At 36.9% G+C, this 17,230-nt stretch overlaps 1 protein-coding gene across 4 annotated transcripts; it reads right to left on the bottom strand.

The window, feature by feature from the left end:
- Positions 1-7,151: 7,151 nt before the first annotated feature.
- Positions 7,152-13,508, bottom strand: LOC104595933 (SNF1-related protein kinase regulatory subunit gamma-1-like). 4 transcript variants are annotated; one of them, XR_016076222.1, is made up of 9 exons: positions 13,264-13,505; positions 12,994-13,166; positions 12,373-12,480; positions 12,030-12,188; positions 11,252-11,334; positions 10,397-10,588; positions 9,392-9,768; positions 9,105-9,317; positions 8,433-8,570 (listed from the first exon to the last, which is right to left on the bottom strand). XR_016076222.1 is itself a non-coding variant. In XM_088887657.1 (8 exons), exons 1-8 carry the CDS (start codon positions 13,442-13,444, stop codon positions 8,368-8,370), a joined length of 1,392 nt encoding a protein of 463 aa, XP_088743783.1. In that variant the 5' UTR covers positions 13,445-13,508; the 3' UTR covers positions 7,152-8,367. The 4 variants fall into 4 exon arrangements, 3 of the variants coding, with proteins under 3 accessions (XP_088743783.1, XP_088743784.1, XP_088743782.1); XM_088887657.1 differs by lacking the exon at positions 9,105-9,317 and having other exon boundaries at positions 7,152-8,570; positions 12,994-13,082; positions 13,264-13,508; XM_088887658.1 differs by having other exon boundaries at positions 7,152-9,317.
- Between the last annotated feature and the right edge of the window lie 3,722 nt (positions 13,509-17,230).

The raw sequence follows: 17,230 nt of genomic DNA, 5'->3' as shown, positions 1-17,230 counted from the left end.
AGCCAAATTATTAATTTCCATAAATATGAGGTAAATTGGTTTAAATACCCTTTCCCGTTTTAATAAGGGTAAATTGCCGATTAGTATCATCTACTTTGGGGGTAATCTCATTTAATGTCCGAACTCAAAGACATGCCACTATAGACTATAGTATTGAACTCTCAAAAATTGCCACTTTAGTCCAGTAATGAACATTACAGTGGATAGTAAAATTATCAAATTATCCTTTACTATCATAATAAAACTACCAAGCTCTTCTACCAATTTGATTGATGGTGCCCTACTACTTTGATTGATCTCTCTCAAGACTTATATGCTCAGAATAAACTGAATATTGGTGGGTTAAGTGGTGGTGTTTTCCCCCTTGTTGATGGTCCTACATTGTTCTAGAGTTCTGTTCCAACAAAAGAAGCAACAGGGAGTGGAAACATAATGCCAAAATGGAGTGATGGCGACAATGCTTTTTGTTCTATTCTTCCTTCAGTCTCCTGGCTTCCGTTAGTTTTTGAAAAAAAGAACTGAAATAAGGGTTTTATTCTTTCTTTATTCATCTCTAACCCATTTTCTTTTCATTAACAAATGCTGATATCTCTAGCTAGATGGGTATAAACTACGTTCAACTGGTCGGGCAACAATCACCCATCACCATCTTTGTCCATCAAGTTCATCAAAACCTTGGAACTAGGTTGCGTTACGATGTACAATGCAAACCCCAAAATCCTAATTATCCTCATGCGGACCAATCATGGTTTTTAAAACCGACCCAAAGACCGAACCGGTTAGGGGTCCGATTATCGGGTCAAACAGTCTGATCGTTCGAACCGAATGGTCGGTCTGTTCTGACAAAAAAAAAAATTAAAAACAATCAAAACCGTTCGAATGGTTAACCGCCCGATTCAGCGGTTTGCTGACCAAAATCAATGTTTTTTTTTTTTTTGAGAAAATCCGGTTTTGGGGGGAAACGGAACCAGCCACTTGGCTGGTTCCCAATTTTTCCGGTCCGACCGTTCAGTCTGGTCCGGGACCAATATCCAAGTATCAATAATGGTTCCTAACCAGCTAATCTCCAATATCCCTTCTAGATAGGTTGTCGCAGACGAATGGCTAGGGACAAATTTCGTCCCTTTCTGTTTCAAGACCTTAATTCGATACTTCATTGTTGGCAATGGAATTTTACTTCCAGCTATAACATTTGAAACATCAAAGTTGGGAGTTGGGACACCAATCACCATGGATGTACTAGAAACCAAGGTTCTAAATAGGGAAATTTCTGATTAGTACCTTGTATTTTAGGCCTAGTGCCATTTTGGTCTCCGAACTTTAAAATGTGACAATTTAGTACCCAAACTTTTAAAACATGACAATCCAATATCTGCTTTTAACTAATTGTTAAGTAACCGTTAAGTGGCATTTGAAAAAGACACTGTCCTTTGAGTGTCATCTAATTTTCTTTGTACATGTTTGGCATCGATGCTGCATATGCATAGAAAACGGTGCTGCTGATGTGTGGTTGGAAGCACTGTGCCTTTCATTTTTGTTTGGAACCATTGCTGCTAGGTAGGACATTTCCTAGAGCAACAACAACTTTTTCTATTTGGTACCAATGCTCCAGGAAATGTTTTCAGCACTGTACCCATTATCCAGTGCCACATCATTGCCCTATTGGCAGCAACGAACTGTAGTTCCAGGAAACGCCAAATTTGGCGTTGCTCCAAGCCATGGCTTACCGATTTCCGAGGCATGGCTTGGAGCACCGTTTTTTATGGAAAAACGGTTCCAAACAAATGCCCATTTCCTGGAGCACCATTTTTTTTTATGTGGCGCCATTGCTCCAGGAAACGACAACGATGGCAAACAACCGCTTTATCAACCATCCAAACATTGACAAAAAATTAACATTCTCAGATCCTTGCCTCTTCTATTCAAGAAAGTTGGGGTCCCTAGAATGCCCACTCAAACATAACCCTAACTTTCTTGAGTGGAAGAGGCAAGAATTTGGGATTGTTATTTTTTCGTCAACGTTTAGATGGTTGATAAAGAAAATTAAATAACACTTGAAGGGCATCTCTGTATTTTTCAAATGTCACTTAATGACTGGTTAACAACTAGTTAACGACAAGTACTTGATTGTCGCATTTTAAAAGTTTGGGTACTGAATTGTTGCATTTTAAAGCTCGGGGACCAAAGTGGCACTAGGCCCAAAGTACAGGGTACTAATCGGGAATTTTTCCTTCTAAATATCGGTATGCCGGTAGAGAGCCTAGAGGCATATCGGGCAGTATCAATACTTTTTTTTTACTCTTTTTCAAATCCGGTTTAGGGGGGCCGATTTAAGGTCCACCCCTTGAACTAGTCAAAACCCCGATACACCCTCTATAGGGGCGTATCGGGGTGCTCCTGATATGATACGTATCGATACTTTGAATCTTGCTAGAAATAACTTCCTACCTTTGATTGGAACATTTTGGTCTGATATGGTCGTATCGGTGATGAAGCCTTTGCTTTAATTCTTGAATCAAACCAAATCGTTTTTCTTCCTTCATATCTACCCTTACTTCCCTTGGTTCAATGACTTTATGTGCATTAACCTTGATTATGCGCTTTTCAGAGAAAACTAAATCTATACTAATCCTTAAAGTGGATTAACCTACACCAACCTTCTTGACTAGATGCTTGACTCATATTCGAATTGAATCCTGATGAGGGATAATTTGGCCTATCCAATGAAGCAATGACATGTGGAGTGACGTAGTGATATGGCAACACTTTAGCAATCTCGGACACCTCAGCAGTCCTACTCACCTCGGGTCACTCAACTAAGACCAGGGCTTGAGCAGCTTGCCACACTCACCAACCTGCCGAGATGCCACATAGCCTTCTTTTAGAAGCAAGCTAGTTGTCTCCGATCTCCTCATGATCATGGCACACGTCAATGGGTCTTATCTTCACCGTGCCCAAACTGAATGGACCTGGATAAGCTTTATCAACTTACTTGGAGTCCATCTTCGGGTGCAAAGCTAACTCCGGGCTAGACAGGTCGGTGATCTCGAACATACATTGTGAGGCCCATAGTAGCTTGCCTATATAAAGACTTTGCATCTAGCCTCACATGGTACATGCGATTTAGCTCTCATATTCTCATACTTACAAGCAATTAGCTCTCTTTAAATCTCCTTTGCTAACTTAAGCATCAAAGTGCCCACGCCGAGTAAAGCACCCCTAGAACACTCTGATCTTTTTGCCTTGCAATTTGACCCGGCCACGTAGCTAGTCCGACATCCGAACTGCCTTCCAGCAAGGAGCGACTAGATCGCAGATCATCAAGTCCCTACTCGAGGTGCCTTGTAATCCTTTATCTCTTGCTTGGAGACTTGATTGACATCAACAACATAGGGTGGAGGGAAGATGATGAAAGGGAAAAGAGAGAACAATAAGAGTGGAGAGAGGAGGAATGATTGTGGGTTTAGGCTTTTGAAGGATTACGGTGGTGGTTTTTGAGAGTTCAAGTACTGTAGTGGCACATTTTAAAGTTTTGGTACTAAAGTGAAACTACCCTAAAGTACAAGATAGTACTAATTTGCAATTTCCCTTTAAAAAATGATCTCCAGGTGAAGCAAAAAGGAGGTATTTACAAGCAAAATTAGTGGGTTGAAGAGAACTTTATCCTCAGCGAGTTGGGAGGTTCTTATCAAGGTGAAAACTCCCTTAACTACTTGATGAACATATTTAAGCTCTCAGAATCCATTTGCAAGCAACTAAATAGAAAATTTGCTACTTTTTTCTGGGGTCAAAAATCAAAAGCATGAAGAGAAAGGAGTTAGGTGGATTAAATAGATTAGATCATGGATAAATTGCTCAAACCTCCCCTCTGTACTTTGTGACAATTATGGTTCATTACCTACTTTATGCTAATAGCACTGTCCTCCCCTGAACTTTCCTGACATCATTGCATCCACACCCCCTTTTGTTATCTCGCTAGAATGTTATCTGAAATTGAAGATGTCATTACCTTAACATTTTTAAATATCAAGATTGACCTTAGATAAAACATATGGTTTTATACTAACCAAAATACCCTAAAAAGAGTAATCTATATCCTGCTTGAATAGTGATAAAATTTTCAAAAAAAAAAAATCACATGTGGCTTCCAAAAACCAAAACATATGCATTTCATTTTTTTTCCTTAGAAATTTCCTTTTGTTTTTAATACGAATGTTCATCCTTTTTTTTCTTAGTTTGTGCTTGAGAACACATATCTATTGATGCCATTATTATGTTCGAGCAAGAGAGATTCCAATATTTTGAAAATTTGAAGAATTAATAAGGATAAAAGAAACTTCTGATTAATCTATTAGACATAACATCAACAGGAGAGGTTTCAATATTTATGAAAGACCCAAACTTTAGGAGAGATTCAAGTCTTTACCCTAAACTAATAAGTGTTGAAAATATATTCCCAAAATTTTCTATAATTTTTTATGTTTTTATATTTATAAAAATAATTCTTATTTGACACATTTATCTGAAATTGAAGATGTCATTACCTTAACATTTTTAAATATCAAGATTGACCTTAGATAAAACATATGGTTTTATACTAACCAAAATACCCTAAAAAGAGTAATCTATATCCTGCTTGAATAGTGATAAAATTTTCAAAAAAAAAAAATCACATGTGGCTTCCAAAAACCCAAACATATGCATTTCATTTTTTTTCCTTAGAAATTTCCTTTTGTTTTTAATATGAATGTTCATCCTTTTTTTTCTTAGTTTGTGCTTGAGAACACATATCTATTGATGCCATTATTATGTTCGAGCAAGAGAGATTCCAATATTTTGAAAATTTGAAGAATTAATAAGGATAAAAGAAACTTCTGATTAATCTATTAGACATAACATCAACAGGAGAGGTTTCAATATTTATGAAAGACCCAAACTTTAGGAGAGATTCAAGTCTTTACCCTAAACTAATAAGTGTTGAAAATATATTCCCAAAATTTTCTATAATTTTTTATGTTTTTATATTTATAAAAATAATTCTTATTTGACACATTTATTTTTGTTAAATACAATGATTATACTATATTAAAAATGTGCCTAAGCGCTTTTTGCATTTTTGTATTATATTATTATTATTATATCAAGGATTGACACATTTGGCCCAAAATATTGAATTTTAACTTGCCACTACATATAAAAACAACTCCATTTATTGTTAATATTAATTTTTTATCATCAATAAAAACAATTATTCTTTGTCACACTTATTTTGTGGTTATTTAATATAAGATTCAATGAATGTTGATGGGAGTTTATACATTAAATATAAGACTTAAGGAGAAGAATTTGAATGAAGAAAAAAATGGTTATTCAAATTACATTTTTGTCTTTTCAACTAGAGAGGGACCAAATTCAAAAATTAGGATATTTTAGTTATAAAATTTCCACACTTTCATTCATACGTTTAACATTAGTATAAATATAGATTTAAATATAAAACTAAATAAGAGAAATTTGAATAAGTAAAAAATAATCATTCAAATTACATTTATGTCCTTTCAATTAGAAAGTGACCAAATTAAAAAATTGAGATTTTTCTTTTGGTAAAAATCGAATTATTTTAATCAAACAAAAGTTCCACTCTCATTCACACATTTAATAGTAATTTATGGATATAAATATGGATATAATTGTATACCTAAATTACCCTTACTTGCTCTACCCTGTCGTTAATTAGTCTGTTAATATTCCATCAAGATCCGTACACATATGATACCACGTTTAACTTTTTTTTTAAACCCAATCTCACCTTCGTCCCCTTCCTCTCGATACCCTTACTTGCTCTACCCTGTCGTTAATTAGTCTGTTAATATTCCATCAAGATCCGTACACATATGATACCACGTTTAACTTTTTTTTTAAAACCCACTCACCTTCGTCCCCTTCCTCTCGATGCAGCGGCATAACATCAGCACCCTTTCCTCCTTCGACCTCTCTCTTTCTCCATCTTCCCAAGAACCCATCATGGCCAACAGGGAGAAGGTGAAACCCTTGGCACCATTTGCCAGGCAGAATTGGCGGCACCACCAGTGGAGATCAACAAATGCATCTCAAACTTGGAGAGCACCATCACTCTTGATCCCAAAGCGGAAAATCTTTCGAATCCTAGAGATGCCATGTACGATTGGAAGATCAAAGTCATTGAGAACCTCTTCCCAGCGTTTCAGACAGATTTACAACCCTTGCCTGAAAATCCCCTACTTCGATTCCCATAGTTGCACTGAGACATGAAGGAGAGTGGGATTCTTGGGAGAGGGACAGGTGAAGAATTTCTAGGTAGTCTGGCTAGATTAGCGTTCTCTATAGAGATAACACAAGCAGGTGAGGAAGAGGCTAGATTAGGGTTCTCTATAGAGATAACACAAGCCGAAGAAGAAGATTGCAAAGGTTTGGTGACGGGTTTTAGCAATTTCTTGAATGCCATTCGATGAAACTCCAGAGAGAAGGTGGATATCAAAAGTATTGTAGACAATCTCTGATATGAGGAGACGAATGCTTCCTGGTGGTTACCACTAACGTGGATATGAATTTGAAACCGCTGGAATGGTTCGCTTCTCACAATTCACCAGCGTTGTCGATGCCTCATCCAATCTAACTCACTCAACTTCAATTATTCGGAGATCCAAGAGAAAATCCTCTAACGTGTATATGGATTTGAAACCGCTGGAACGGTTCGCTTCTCACAACTCACCAGCACTTTCGATGCCTCATCCAATCTAACCCAATCAACTTCAATCATCCAGAGGTCCAAGAGAAAATCCTCTCTAAAGTCCTCTGTTTTCTCACATGGTGGCCGTATCTGTAGAGTACCAATTGGCTTTAATTGAAACAAGGGTTTAACTTTTTGTCAAAGGAAGGCAGACCGAGGATGATTACCATGACAAAGGGGAAGAACAGAGAGAGAGAGAGAGAGATCTGCTGGAGCGTGATTACCATGACAATTGCAATGGCGGTGGTGAAGAAATTCCGATAAGGCTTGCATGAGGGAAGACCTTGCTCCAGAAGCAGAACAGCTTCGTAAAAGACCTTGATCCAGAGAAAAAAGACAGTTGATTTGACGGAAGATGAGAAGGTTTAGAGGAAAGATAGGATTTAACGGAAGACTAAAATTGACATTTCATCCTGTTAAAATTTTATGACGATGACAAAGACAATAATTAAACAATAAGGGTATAATTGCTCAATTAGCTAAACCATAGAGATAGTTTAAGAAATTTGCCCTTTTCTAATTCTGCAGATATGCAATTTGAAAGTCATGACCAGGAGCCTCAACATCATCGAAGCCACTGACACTGTTTTCTTTTTCTCTCTGGAGGATTCTAGAATGATATCTTTTATGTCCATCTCCGAACCTGAGGCACCCCTTGTTTAGTTTAAGAAGTCCTCAGAAAGACCAGATGAAACACACTCTGTCAGTTGGAAATGCTGTTAACGAAGCATCCTTTAATTGAATGCTTGATAATTCTGAGGCAGAAGGATTCTCTGTTCTGTAATTCTCTATGCACTCAATTTATAGTCATCGAAAACCGCTGGATTGACAAAAGATAAATCTATAACAGCCACCTCAACAACTTCTGAAGTTACATCTTCCTCATCAGTAACTAGTATCATCCCCTTTCAAAGCCTTGAATTCCATATTTCTAACAGACGCATCAGAAGTTTCTTCGCTTGTGCCCTTGGCAATAATTTGATGTACATGGTTTGAGATTCCAGAGGAAGAGAATCCAGTGCTTTGAGCTTTTGTATACAAATCATGCCTTCAATTCTCCAAGCCAGCCTTCTTGCCACTTAAATGCTTATGCACACGGGACTCCTGTCTGGAAGAGTTCCAATCAACAAAGGAAGATGCTGAAGCACCGCCATGCCCAATTGAGCATCTCTCGCATAGGAGGGATCATCATAAGGTATTCTGGTAGCAGCAAAAGTCCTCCCTTGAACAACAGGACACTTAATACTACTTGAGCTTTTCGAAAGTACAGAGATACCTGAACCTTCTGAAACATTAAATTTTAAGCTTGGATGGTTATGAGGATGCTGTAATTGCTGGTCCATAGTGTCACTGTTACTCTGTTAGATTGGCTGGAACCAACTGTTGTCTGGCCAACCACTTCGAGATGGTTATTAAAATGCTGCAATTGCCTGTCTGCAGTGTCTTTGTTAGATTGACTCAAATCACCTGTTGTCTAACCAACCACTTCCTGACAGAATGATGCTTCCCTTCCTCCACAATTGATCTTGGAAGAGAATTGCCTGGCAAGAAACTTTGAGAATGATAAATATTGCAACTTTCATCTAGCACAACATTCTTTATTTCATTTCATTCTGAACAGCCATGGCTTCTCTCCTGCTAGGACTTTCTGGCATTTCAGATGCTTCCATCTCAGACCCAATTTCATGTAAGGATTTATTTTCTTCCAAATTTATCCCAGAGTGAACTGTGGTGCTCTGAGACACAAACATTGTGGTCTCTGAAAAGGCCAGAGTGAGAGATACAGTCTTCCCACGGCAATCTGGACAAAGATCATCTTTCACTTCCATAGGCTCATCATAGTGAAATTTGTTTCAACAGAAAGAAAATCATGCCAAATTTTCTTGATAATTAACCAACTTTTGTGGGGTCAATTTCAGCAAAAAAAGGTTCAGAAACATTTGGGGCAATGGTAATATCAGCATTAAGACTGCTAAAATTTTCAGATTCATCTGACTTAACTCCAAGGCCACATGCGGGAAGAGCCAGCAAGCATGGCAAGCCATCATAAAGTCAAGTGCATGTTTTGAAAATTTAAAGAACAATCAAAGGCATTTTTGTCCTTAATTTTTTTCCATCAACATTAATGGTTAAATGCTTTAGTAAGGTATATTTAAGTGGGTTTGGAAACCATAGAGTATATTTAATTAGTTCAATGAAACCACACGTATATTTAAATAATTTGCCCCAAAAAAAAACCCTAGTGTACCAGGCGATTAGGTAGATATCTACAAAAAAAAATCATGAAAATGCCACTAACCATATATATTCAATGAAGCAGAACTGGCAAATTTACCTCAATCTTGGATCCCTACTCTGCATGCAATTCAGCTTTCTAATCCACTTCTAGTTTTTGGACCTGCCGATTCTTTCTTCATAAAGTTATCTAGATTTTAAGATGTTGAGTTGAGGGAAAAAAAAGTCATGCCACTAGAGTCAAATGATATTCTTTTGTATATGTACTGTCTCCAGAAACTGGTGGAATTGTCAAAGATGAGTGGTTCTGTGACTGAAAAGAGGATAAAAGGAAAAAGGTGATGCAAATGCAAGGGGAAAGAAATCAACGGTGAGTTTTCATTATACCATTTTCCATATGACAGCCTGCCTGCTCTAGAGCGGATTCAAAGAAACCACCTCCATTGATTCTTGAATCTATAAGTGGGGGAGCGAATTGCATGATTATGTCTCTCAATGTCACCACTCCTACTATGCTCTGGAATTCATCAACCAGGAAGCTACGATTGCTAGCTGACCCTGTCAGAACCTCCATGACTTGCTTGAGTGTGTCCGTTTTCCTATTGGTAACTGGGAAGTCCATTCTTGTGTGGAAATCATCCTTTATGCGGAGATTACCAGCAGAAATGAGTGTCCCTAGTTCTTTGTTGATTGTGAGATCCAAGGTGGGGTCTTTGCTTGGGACATCCACATCCAAATGAATGAACTCCTCTACATTCATAATCCTGCATTTGTATTGAAACATGCATCATTTCAACCATCATGCTCCCTGTTGATATTTTTTTAATGCTAGTCTTTACTGTATTTTGTAGTTTGTACCCATTACACTGTCAAACAAACAGCACATTTCAACCCAATAATCATGGTAGACAGTGTTTTCATAATGCCCTTGTTTCATAATACACCTTAGTCCGTCCAGTTTATGGTCCTCTTTCATAATACAGATCAAGTAGGCACTAAAGAAAAGGTATTTTCTTACACCTTGTCATTGTTCATTGGGCCATGGGAATAGAAACTTCCCTTGGGGATTAATCATCAGAGGTCCATTAGTCAACCCCAAAGAATTAGGATGGCAGTTAGGTTGGGATGAGTAGATCTATAGGTGTATTCGATGAGTTGATGGTCATTGCAAGGTGTTGGACACCAATGGATACCCATCGGGTAGCTAGCATAATAATTGCATTTCCTTTCACCCATCTGTCATTTCTTAGATCTTAGATAACCAGCTCTTATTGTGAGATCCAATCTGAACTATCCAATTGTTCAAATACCCATTGTTCTCAATCATCTAATGGGATGGTAAATAGCTTTATCAATTACCAAAAGAAATAATAAATCAAATATCAAACTTACTTTCTGTTATGAAATAACTTAATGTTGTCCAGTAGAAGATGGACATCATTGCTCCTTACAGTGCCAATTAACTTCTTTGTCTCCCTGTTGACAACCGGAATTCCATCAACCTGGTTTTCCCACAAGATATGCAGAGCATGCGCTAAACTCTGATCTCCATATACATAAGAAGTATACCGCCCTCTCTCAAACCTGAACAGAATAATTCTCATAAACACTTTTTTCAATAAGTTAAGGTACTGCATTATATGGTTTTATCATAATCTGATTTCACTGGAATGAGCACCTTATTTGTATATCCAAAATTGTGCTCTAGAAATAATTTATAATTTTATACTTTTACAAAAGTTTATTATTTCCTCTGATATCCGGCACATAAACCTATTTTTGTCCAGTTTGTATTGATTCTCTAGCTGCTAGACCATCTCTCACCCATACCTGAAGTTATTTCTTGCTTGGAAGAACTGAAAGTCATCATCCATGGGTTGCAGAGTAGTCTATAGAAATTGGCATGATAAGATGATTGTAGTCATCCATTATATACCACTACATGCTTCATTATGTGGTTGATAGCTTTGACTTCACAAAAGAAAGCAGTTGGTCAAATGGTCTGATAGTTGTTAGGTTATCACACGAAATGTCAGATCTCACCCCCAGCAGAATGGCATGGATAAGGATACTAGAGCATTGCCTAAGTTCATCTATGTATAATGAAATAACTTAAATTCTAATGGTGAACAGTAAACAAGTTATAAGAGGCAATGAAATGAACCAGCAATGGACAACCATCTTATTTCAGCAGAGTCCATTTCATTGTAGCTACTCTTTAGGTTTTTATTTCACTGATCGACATACCGGAACTCTGACAGAGCTTTGTTTGCTATGCGATCAAAAAATTCCAGTCCACTGGATTGAAGGAGTAGTTGCACCACTGCATTCTAAAACAAAGGCACAAAGCACATTATCACCACTAAAAATAGAGAGAAAAAAAGTTGAAGTGTTCAACAACTGTTTCACTTGGTCTTTGCCCTGTAGTTTTCCCATGGAGGAAAGTTACATGGAAAATAACCAAGGATTAAGGAATATGTGCATATACACACGTTCATTTATATACCCCCACCACCTCTAAACTCAGTAACCTTGTAATATTGATTACCGTAAGCATTTGACTGCATTTTAAAATAAAGATAATTATTCCGACCAAAAAAGATAATCATTTGTCAACATGATCAGAAGATGTTATGATTATTAAAGTATATCTTCCAGCAATTTTCTTTCACCACATTAGAGCTCTTTCATGGAATTAATGCAATGAAAGAGAAGGTACGTAAGTACTTGTTAGATCCCAATACAAAATAACGAGTCCATCTACGCTCATGTTTACTAGTTTATCTTATTCCATTTTCATAGTGCCCTAGTACCTGATTCCTAGTGGAAATTAATGATCTAGGCTGCTCCTAGAGAACCTAGCAGTGGTTAGTTTTTGAGTTACCACTAACACTGTGTTATTGTCTGCCCACTAAGTGGTGAGCCAGTTTCAGTCTAAAATTGAACAGGTCAATAACCTGAACACCAACTAATACGTTCAACTGCAGTGCTATATATAGACATCGAGCCACAAAGATTAGCATACCTGCGTAACAAAACCAAGGACACAAGAATTGGAACGCTCAATGACTGGCACAACTTGAAGCCGATGCTTTGAGAAGAGTAATAGGACATGAAAGAATGTATCATCTGTATATACAGGGAGGAAGGGGTACCATAGAAATGACTTTGCTAGATCTCCAACCTGTTCATGACTTTAAGTAAGCATCTCTCTAAATCGTTGGCCCGGAAAGAGTGGCCTGATAGTTTTTGAATCTTTCTTTAGAAAATCCACAAAACTCTTGATATAAATTCATTGCATGCAAATATAAGTATTGATAATTATTGTGAACCTTTCTTGCATGGTTGCATTAAACATATATACGTACCTTGGTTTTCCCAATTTGAGGGATTTGTTCCAGCATGGAGAAGAACTCATTGATATTTATTGTCTCCCCATCTTCGTTTATTATGTCAGCATTTGTTTTCTCACGTTCCTGGTTTGCACATAAATGCAAACAACAGCAGTGTCATAAAACTAGCACTTGAAAGGCTTACTGATCAATTCTCCCAGATTAAACCATCAAGTAATGAACAAGAGAAAGATACTTCTAATCCCCAAAGGCTACATGACACACGTTAATGATCATTAAATCGAGATGGCTCTTGGTATTTGATCAAACGAAGAGATGTTTGTCTTTACCCATTATATATATACTGGTTAGATCGAGGAGGTCGCAAGCGCGTGAATTCTTGTTTTGAATTTGAGCTACAGCATGAAAGAAAAAAAAAAAACGTCTACATTCCATACAACTTGCAATGAGGGAAGCCGAAACATGAATTTTAATTAATTCCAAGTCTCCGAGAGAGTATAAAAGATGAGGGATACTTGACTCGAACAGCACATATATATGAGATCAAGACACCGTGAATTAATATTCCCTCCTCCTTTGACAAAGATCTGGAAGACGGTGATCACTAATAAGTACAAGGTCGTGGGAATGAATTACCTCAAGAGACCATAGAACCATGCTAGCAAACTGAACGAAGCCAACATATCGATCCGAGTATCTCCCAGTGGAATCGGATTCCAGGACACCTGCAATAAGAGCCCCCGATACATTTTTTTCGTACAATAAACGGATTGCATCTTGCAAGCAATCATCCGAGTTCAGCTCCAGAACTATCATTAAATTAAAAAAAAAAAAAAAATCAAAGAGAAGATAACATGCAGAATTCCCGTTTATATAGCAAAAACCATAAGACATCTACGAAATTACCTTGTGAATTTCTGATCCCTACGATTGAATCCACAGAAATATGATCTAGAAACAACTGGAGAGCAGTGCCGAAATCGACTTCATTTCTATCGTCAAGCTTCGAAACCAGTGCTTCTTTCTTCTTTACCAACCCACCGTTCTCCGAGTCTTTCAAAATGCTCTCTACGTGCCTTAGATCCATCTTTCACCTTTCCTCCTCCTCTTCCTCTTTTCCAAAACCTTCTCTGTTATCGTTCCGTCGTCAGAATTCAAATACACCCGTCACCAACTTTCTGCGACTTCAAGACAATGTGAAACGTGTCATGGAACAAGAAGACCGCGAATCGAATGAATCGGGTCAGGTGAATCCTGTTTCCAGACACTTGGCTTGGCTGTAGTGCTATTCTTCCCTTGCTGACCGTAAAAAACCATCAGCACCACAGATCTAGAATATTTTTATGTATACGACTATGACCCGCATTGACCGAAGACGGGCCCAAATATGGCTGTTGCATTGATCAGCCTGACCTGTACGGCCCGCATTTGGCTACGTTTGGTTGTAGTTTTTTTTGGGAAGTAACGTTTGGTTATAGACGGGCCCAATTTTGATTTTATTTATTTGTAATTATGGTTAGTATTTATTAACTAGTCTTCGTTTAGCTAATTAGCTAATTAATACTTTTTTTTCAACGATAATATTAAAAAGACTATTTTACACTCAACTATAGATTACTCAATCTCTCCCATTTCATTCTCTTTGCGGTTCTAGAACTACTAGAACAGCGGATGATGACTTGGATCTCAAATTTGAGAATCAGATCTGGGTTTCTTCGAATCCGCACAACTGTTGTTCCTCGGCTTTCAAATCCGAATTAGTAGATACCGCCCAAGAATCCCTACTCAACCCTCACCGAGCTTAGTTTGCTTAGGATTGTTCAGACTTCAGAGAAGAAGAGAATGGCTTTGCACCTCGTTTGGGTTCCTTAAAGGACCGAACCAGTTTGGTTTGCTGCTCAAAGGAAGAAGACAATAGGGGCAAAATTGGGATTTAAATAAAATATATCACTTATATATGAATTTAATGGAATATTAATGAATGCAAGTGGTAAGTCACTTATATATGAATTTAACGGAATATAAGTCACTTATATATGTCCATCAATTTTCAAATAGTAAGAGTATACTTCATCAATTAGCTAAACCATAAGGGTAGTTTAAGAAATTTACCTATTTATATTTGATACAAAGTTTATTTTTGTTTTATTGTCTTTTTTGTTCTCACTGGAGGTAAAAATTTTATACTAAAAATTGATGCAAAATTTCACCACCTTCTACTTCAATACCTGTTCATTTAAATGGAAACCACACATCTAGATTCCTAGATGGTTAGAGCCCTCTTCCCCTGCTCCCACCAAGGACGGATCCAATCCTCACAAAACCGTATTCATACCGTACTCGGGTTTTTTCAGTGTATTGGGAACATCTTTATATTTGTATCTTTTTATTTATGGGAGATATTTCTAATACATAACTGCAAGGACCTGTGAGGATAATGCAAAGACAGTTTTGTGAAGACCAAATCCAATTCATTCCTACCTCCTTCCTCTTTTAAGCGGAAGTCCTTTGATTTTACTTCTTACAAATAAAATGGACAAAGTCAAATTTAAAATAGGCAAAATTCCTAATTAGTATCCTGTACTTTGGCTCGAGTGAAAATTTGGTCATCGGACTTTAAAATGCAATAATTCAGTACCCAAACTTTCAAAATGTGACAATTCAGTACCTGCCGTTAACCAGTTTGTTAATTAGCTGTTAAGTGACATTTGAAAAGTAAAAAATGCCCTTCAAATGCCTTCTAATTCTCTTTATCAACCATCCAAACATTGACAATAAAATGAATAGTCCCAAAGTCTAAATTCTTCTAAACAGCCACCAACTTTTTTTGAATAGAAGAAGCTAGGATTTGGGATTGTTCCATTTTTTATCAATGTTTGGATGGTTGTTAAAGAGAAATAGATGGCATTCAAAGGGCATTTTTGACTTTTCAAATGTCATTTAATGGCTGATTAACGGATTGGTTAACAGCATGTACTGGATTGTCACATTTTGAAAGTTCGGATACTGGATTGTCACATTTTAATGTTCAGGGACCAAATTGTCACTCAAGCCAAAGTACAAGGTAGTGATTGGGAATTTTCCCTTTAAAATATAGTGTGAGAGAGTTCAGTTCTGCTCCCAACAATCCTTTGCAGTGGCATGTTGGGACCGTGTTGGGAGCACTGTATTTGTAACAAATCCCTACCAAGTTTGAGGAGTATTATGTATTGTGAACAAAGCCATTGTTGATTTGTTCTAGTCCACCCTACATCTTTAGTGGTATTTTCTTTTTTGAGATTATGGATGGATTCATATTATTATCTCGCAAAATTTAATCAATACTTAAATAACATGGATCAGTTCACACCACAATATATTTAAATATTCTTATAAAATTTTGCAACAAATGATCAATATTATTTTGCTTACAAGGCATCCACACCATCTATATTAGTGTACAAAATACTTGCCGTTATAGAAGTGCGGTATGATATTAAAACATTCATGGTGTTTGGAAGCGTGGACGCTTTTTGGGATCAATTTTCAAGAAAAAAAATGTTCATACTTCCAAGACCTGTTTTTCACAAAAAAAAAAAAAAAAAACGCTTTTGCCACATAGGCAGTGAGCAACACTATGCTGTTTGGTAAGGTGATTTTCATTACCGTTTTTCATGTATGTGTTGACAGGTAAGCACCACATAGGATACATGTCAGTCAACTGTTGGGGGAAACGGTTCACCGATAGAGTTTCATGCATCGGTGCGGTCCCGATTTTCAAGGCATGCCCAATTTTTTAATAATCAATTGAACCAAACAATGAGATACACGAGCGTTTATTGAAACATCTATACAGATCCAACGTGGCACCGTTTTTTTAAAAATGGCTATGGTTCCAAACATCCTCATTGTAGTTTCAATAATACCACAATGGAGCTTAATTGATTAATCTACATCATGCAATTTGTCATCCACATATCAAATACCCCCATAATCAAATAAAATGTCATATTGAAATGTCTAGTCTTAAAAGTGCAGTCTAGTATGGTTTGGATCTCCTCCCAATAAAAACTGTTAAGACTCACTATGTATGGGATGTGTCTACACAAATCATGCTAGAACTTGTGGTAAAGATTTTTTTATTTTTTATTTTATTTTTATTGAGAGGAGATCTAGACTTGTTTTGAAAGATGCTTGCATTGGTAAAATCTTTTTCTAATCGTTATGAATTTGGGCTTCCGTTTCATGACTCGAATGCAATATTTGAATAAATCTATGATGCCGAAAAAATATGATATTGAAAGAGCTTTGACTAATTAAAATCCTCTTGAATTTTGATGAATACCACTTTTATGATATTGGGTTGATTAGTTATATAAAATGAAATAATCTACGACCTGGAAAAGATATGAATCATATGACCACTCAAAATCGAGATCATATCTCTTTCATGTATTGAGAACATCTCCCGATGATGATATTATCGAGACTGGTAGTATCATTGGGAAATATTCCCAATACATGATGGAGATATACAGTGGGGCGGAGATGTGAATTCCTCAAAACCCCGCTGGTGAATAAAAACCAACTAACATATTTATGATTCTGATTGATTGGTTAATAAGTTTTTCGGATATAATAATGAACCCATATAAAATGTATATTACAGGTTGAGTTGACTCAACTCTTAAGGTTTTTTTTCTTCGTTTGTTTGATAAGCAACTCAACTCTGAGGATGATACCCTTAACACATATAAACAATAAACGATCATGTTTTGTTTGGTGAATACCATGGGCGCTCTTATTATTAATCGATACGTCACAGTTACGGAAATCGTAGGTTTTTGGGTTTTTGGTCAAAGGATATTGTAATTGGGGGATATGATTTATAATC

Source organism: Nelumbo nucifera, chromosome 5 (genome assembly GCF_055504915.1).
Source record: "Nelumbo nucifera cultivar China Antique chromosome 5, China Antique-T2T, whole genome shotgun sequence".
NCBI classification, from domain to species: Eukaryota; Viridiplantae; Streptophyta; class Magnoliopsida; order Proteales; family Nelumbonaceae; genus Nelumbo; species Nelumbo nucifera.
Note: the sequence above shows the minus strand (reverse complement) of the source record. Positions and strands in the feature narration are given on the sequence as shown.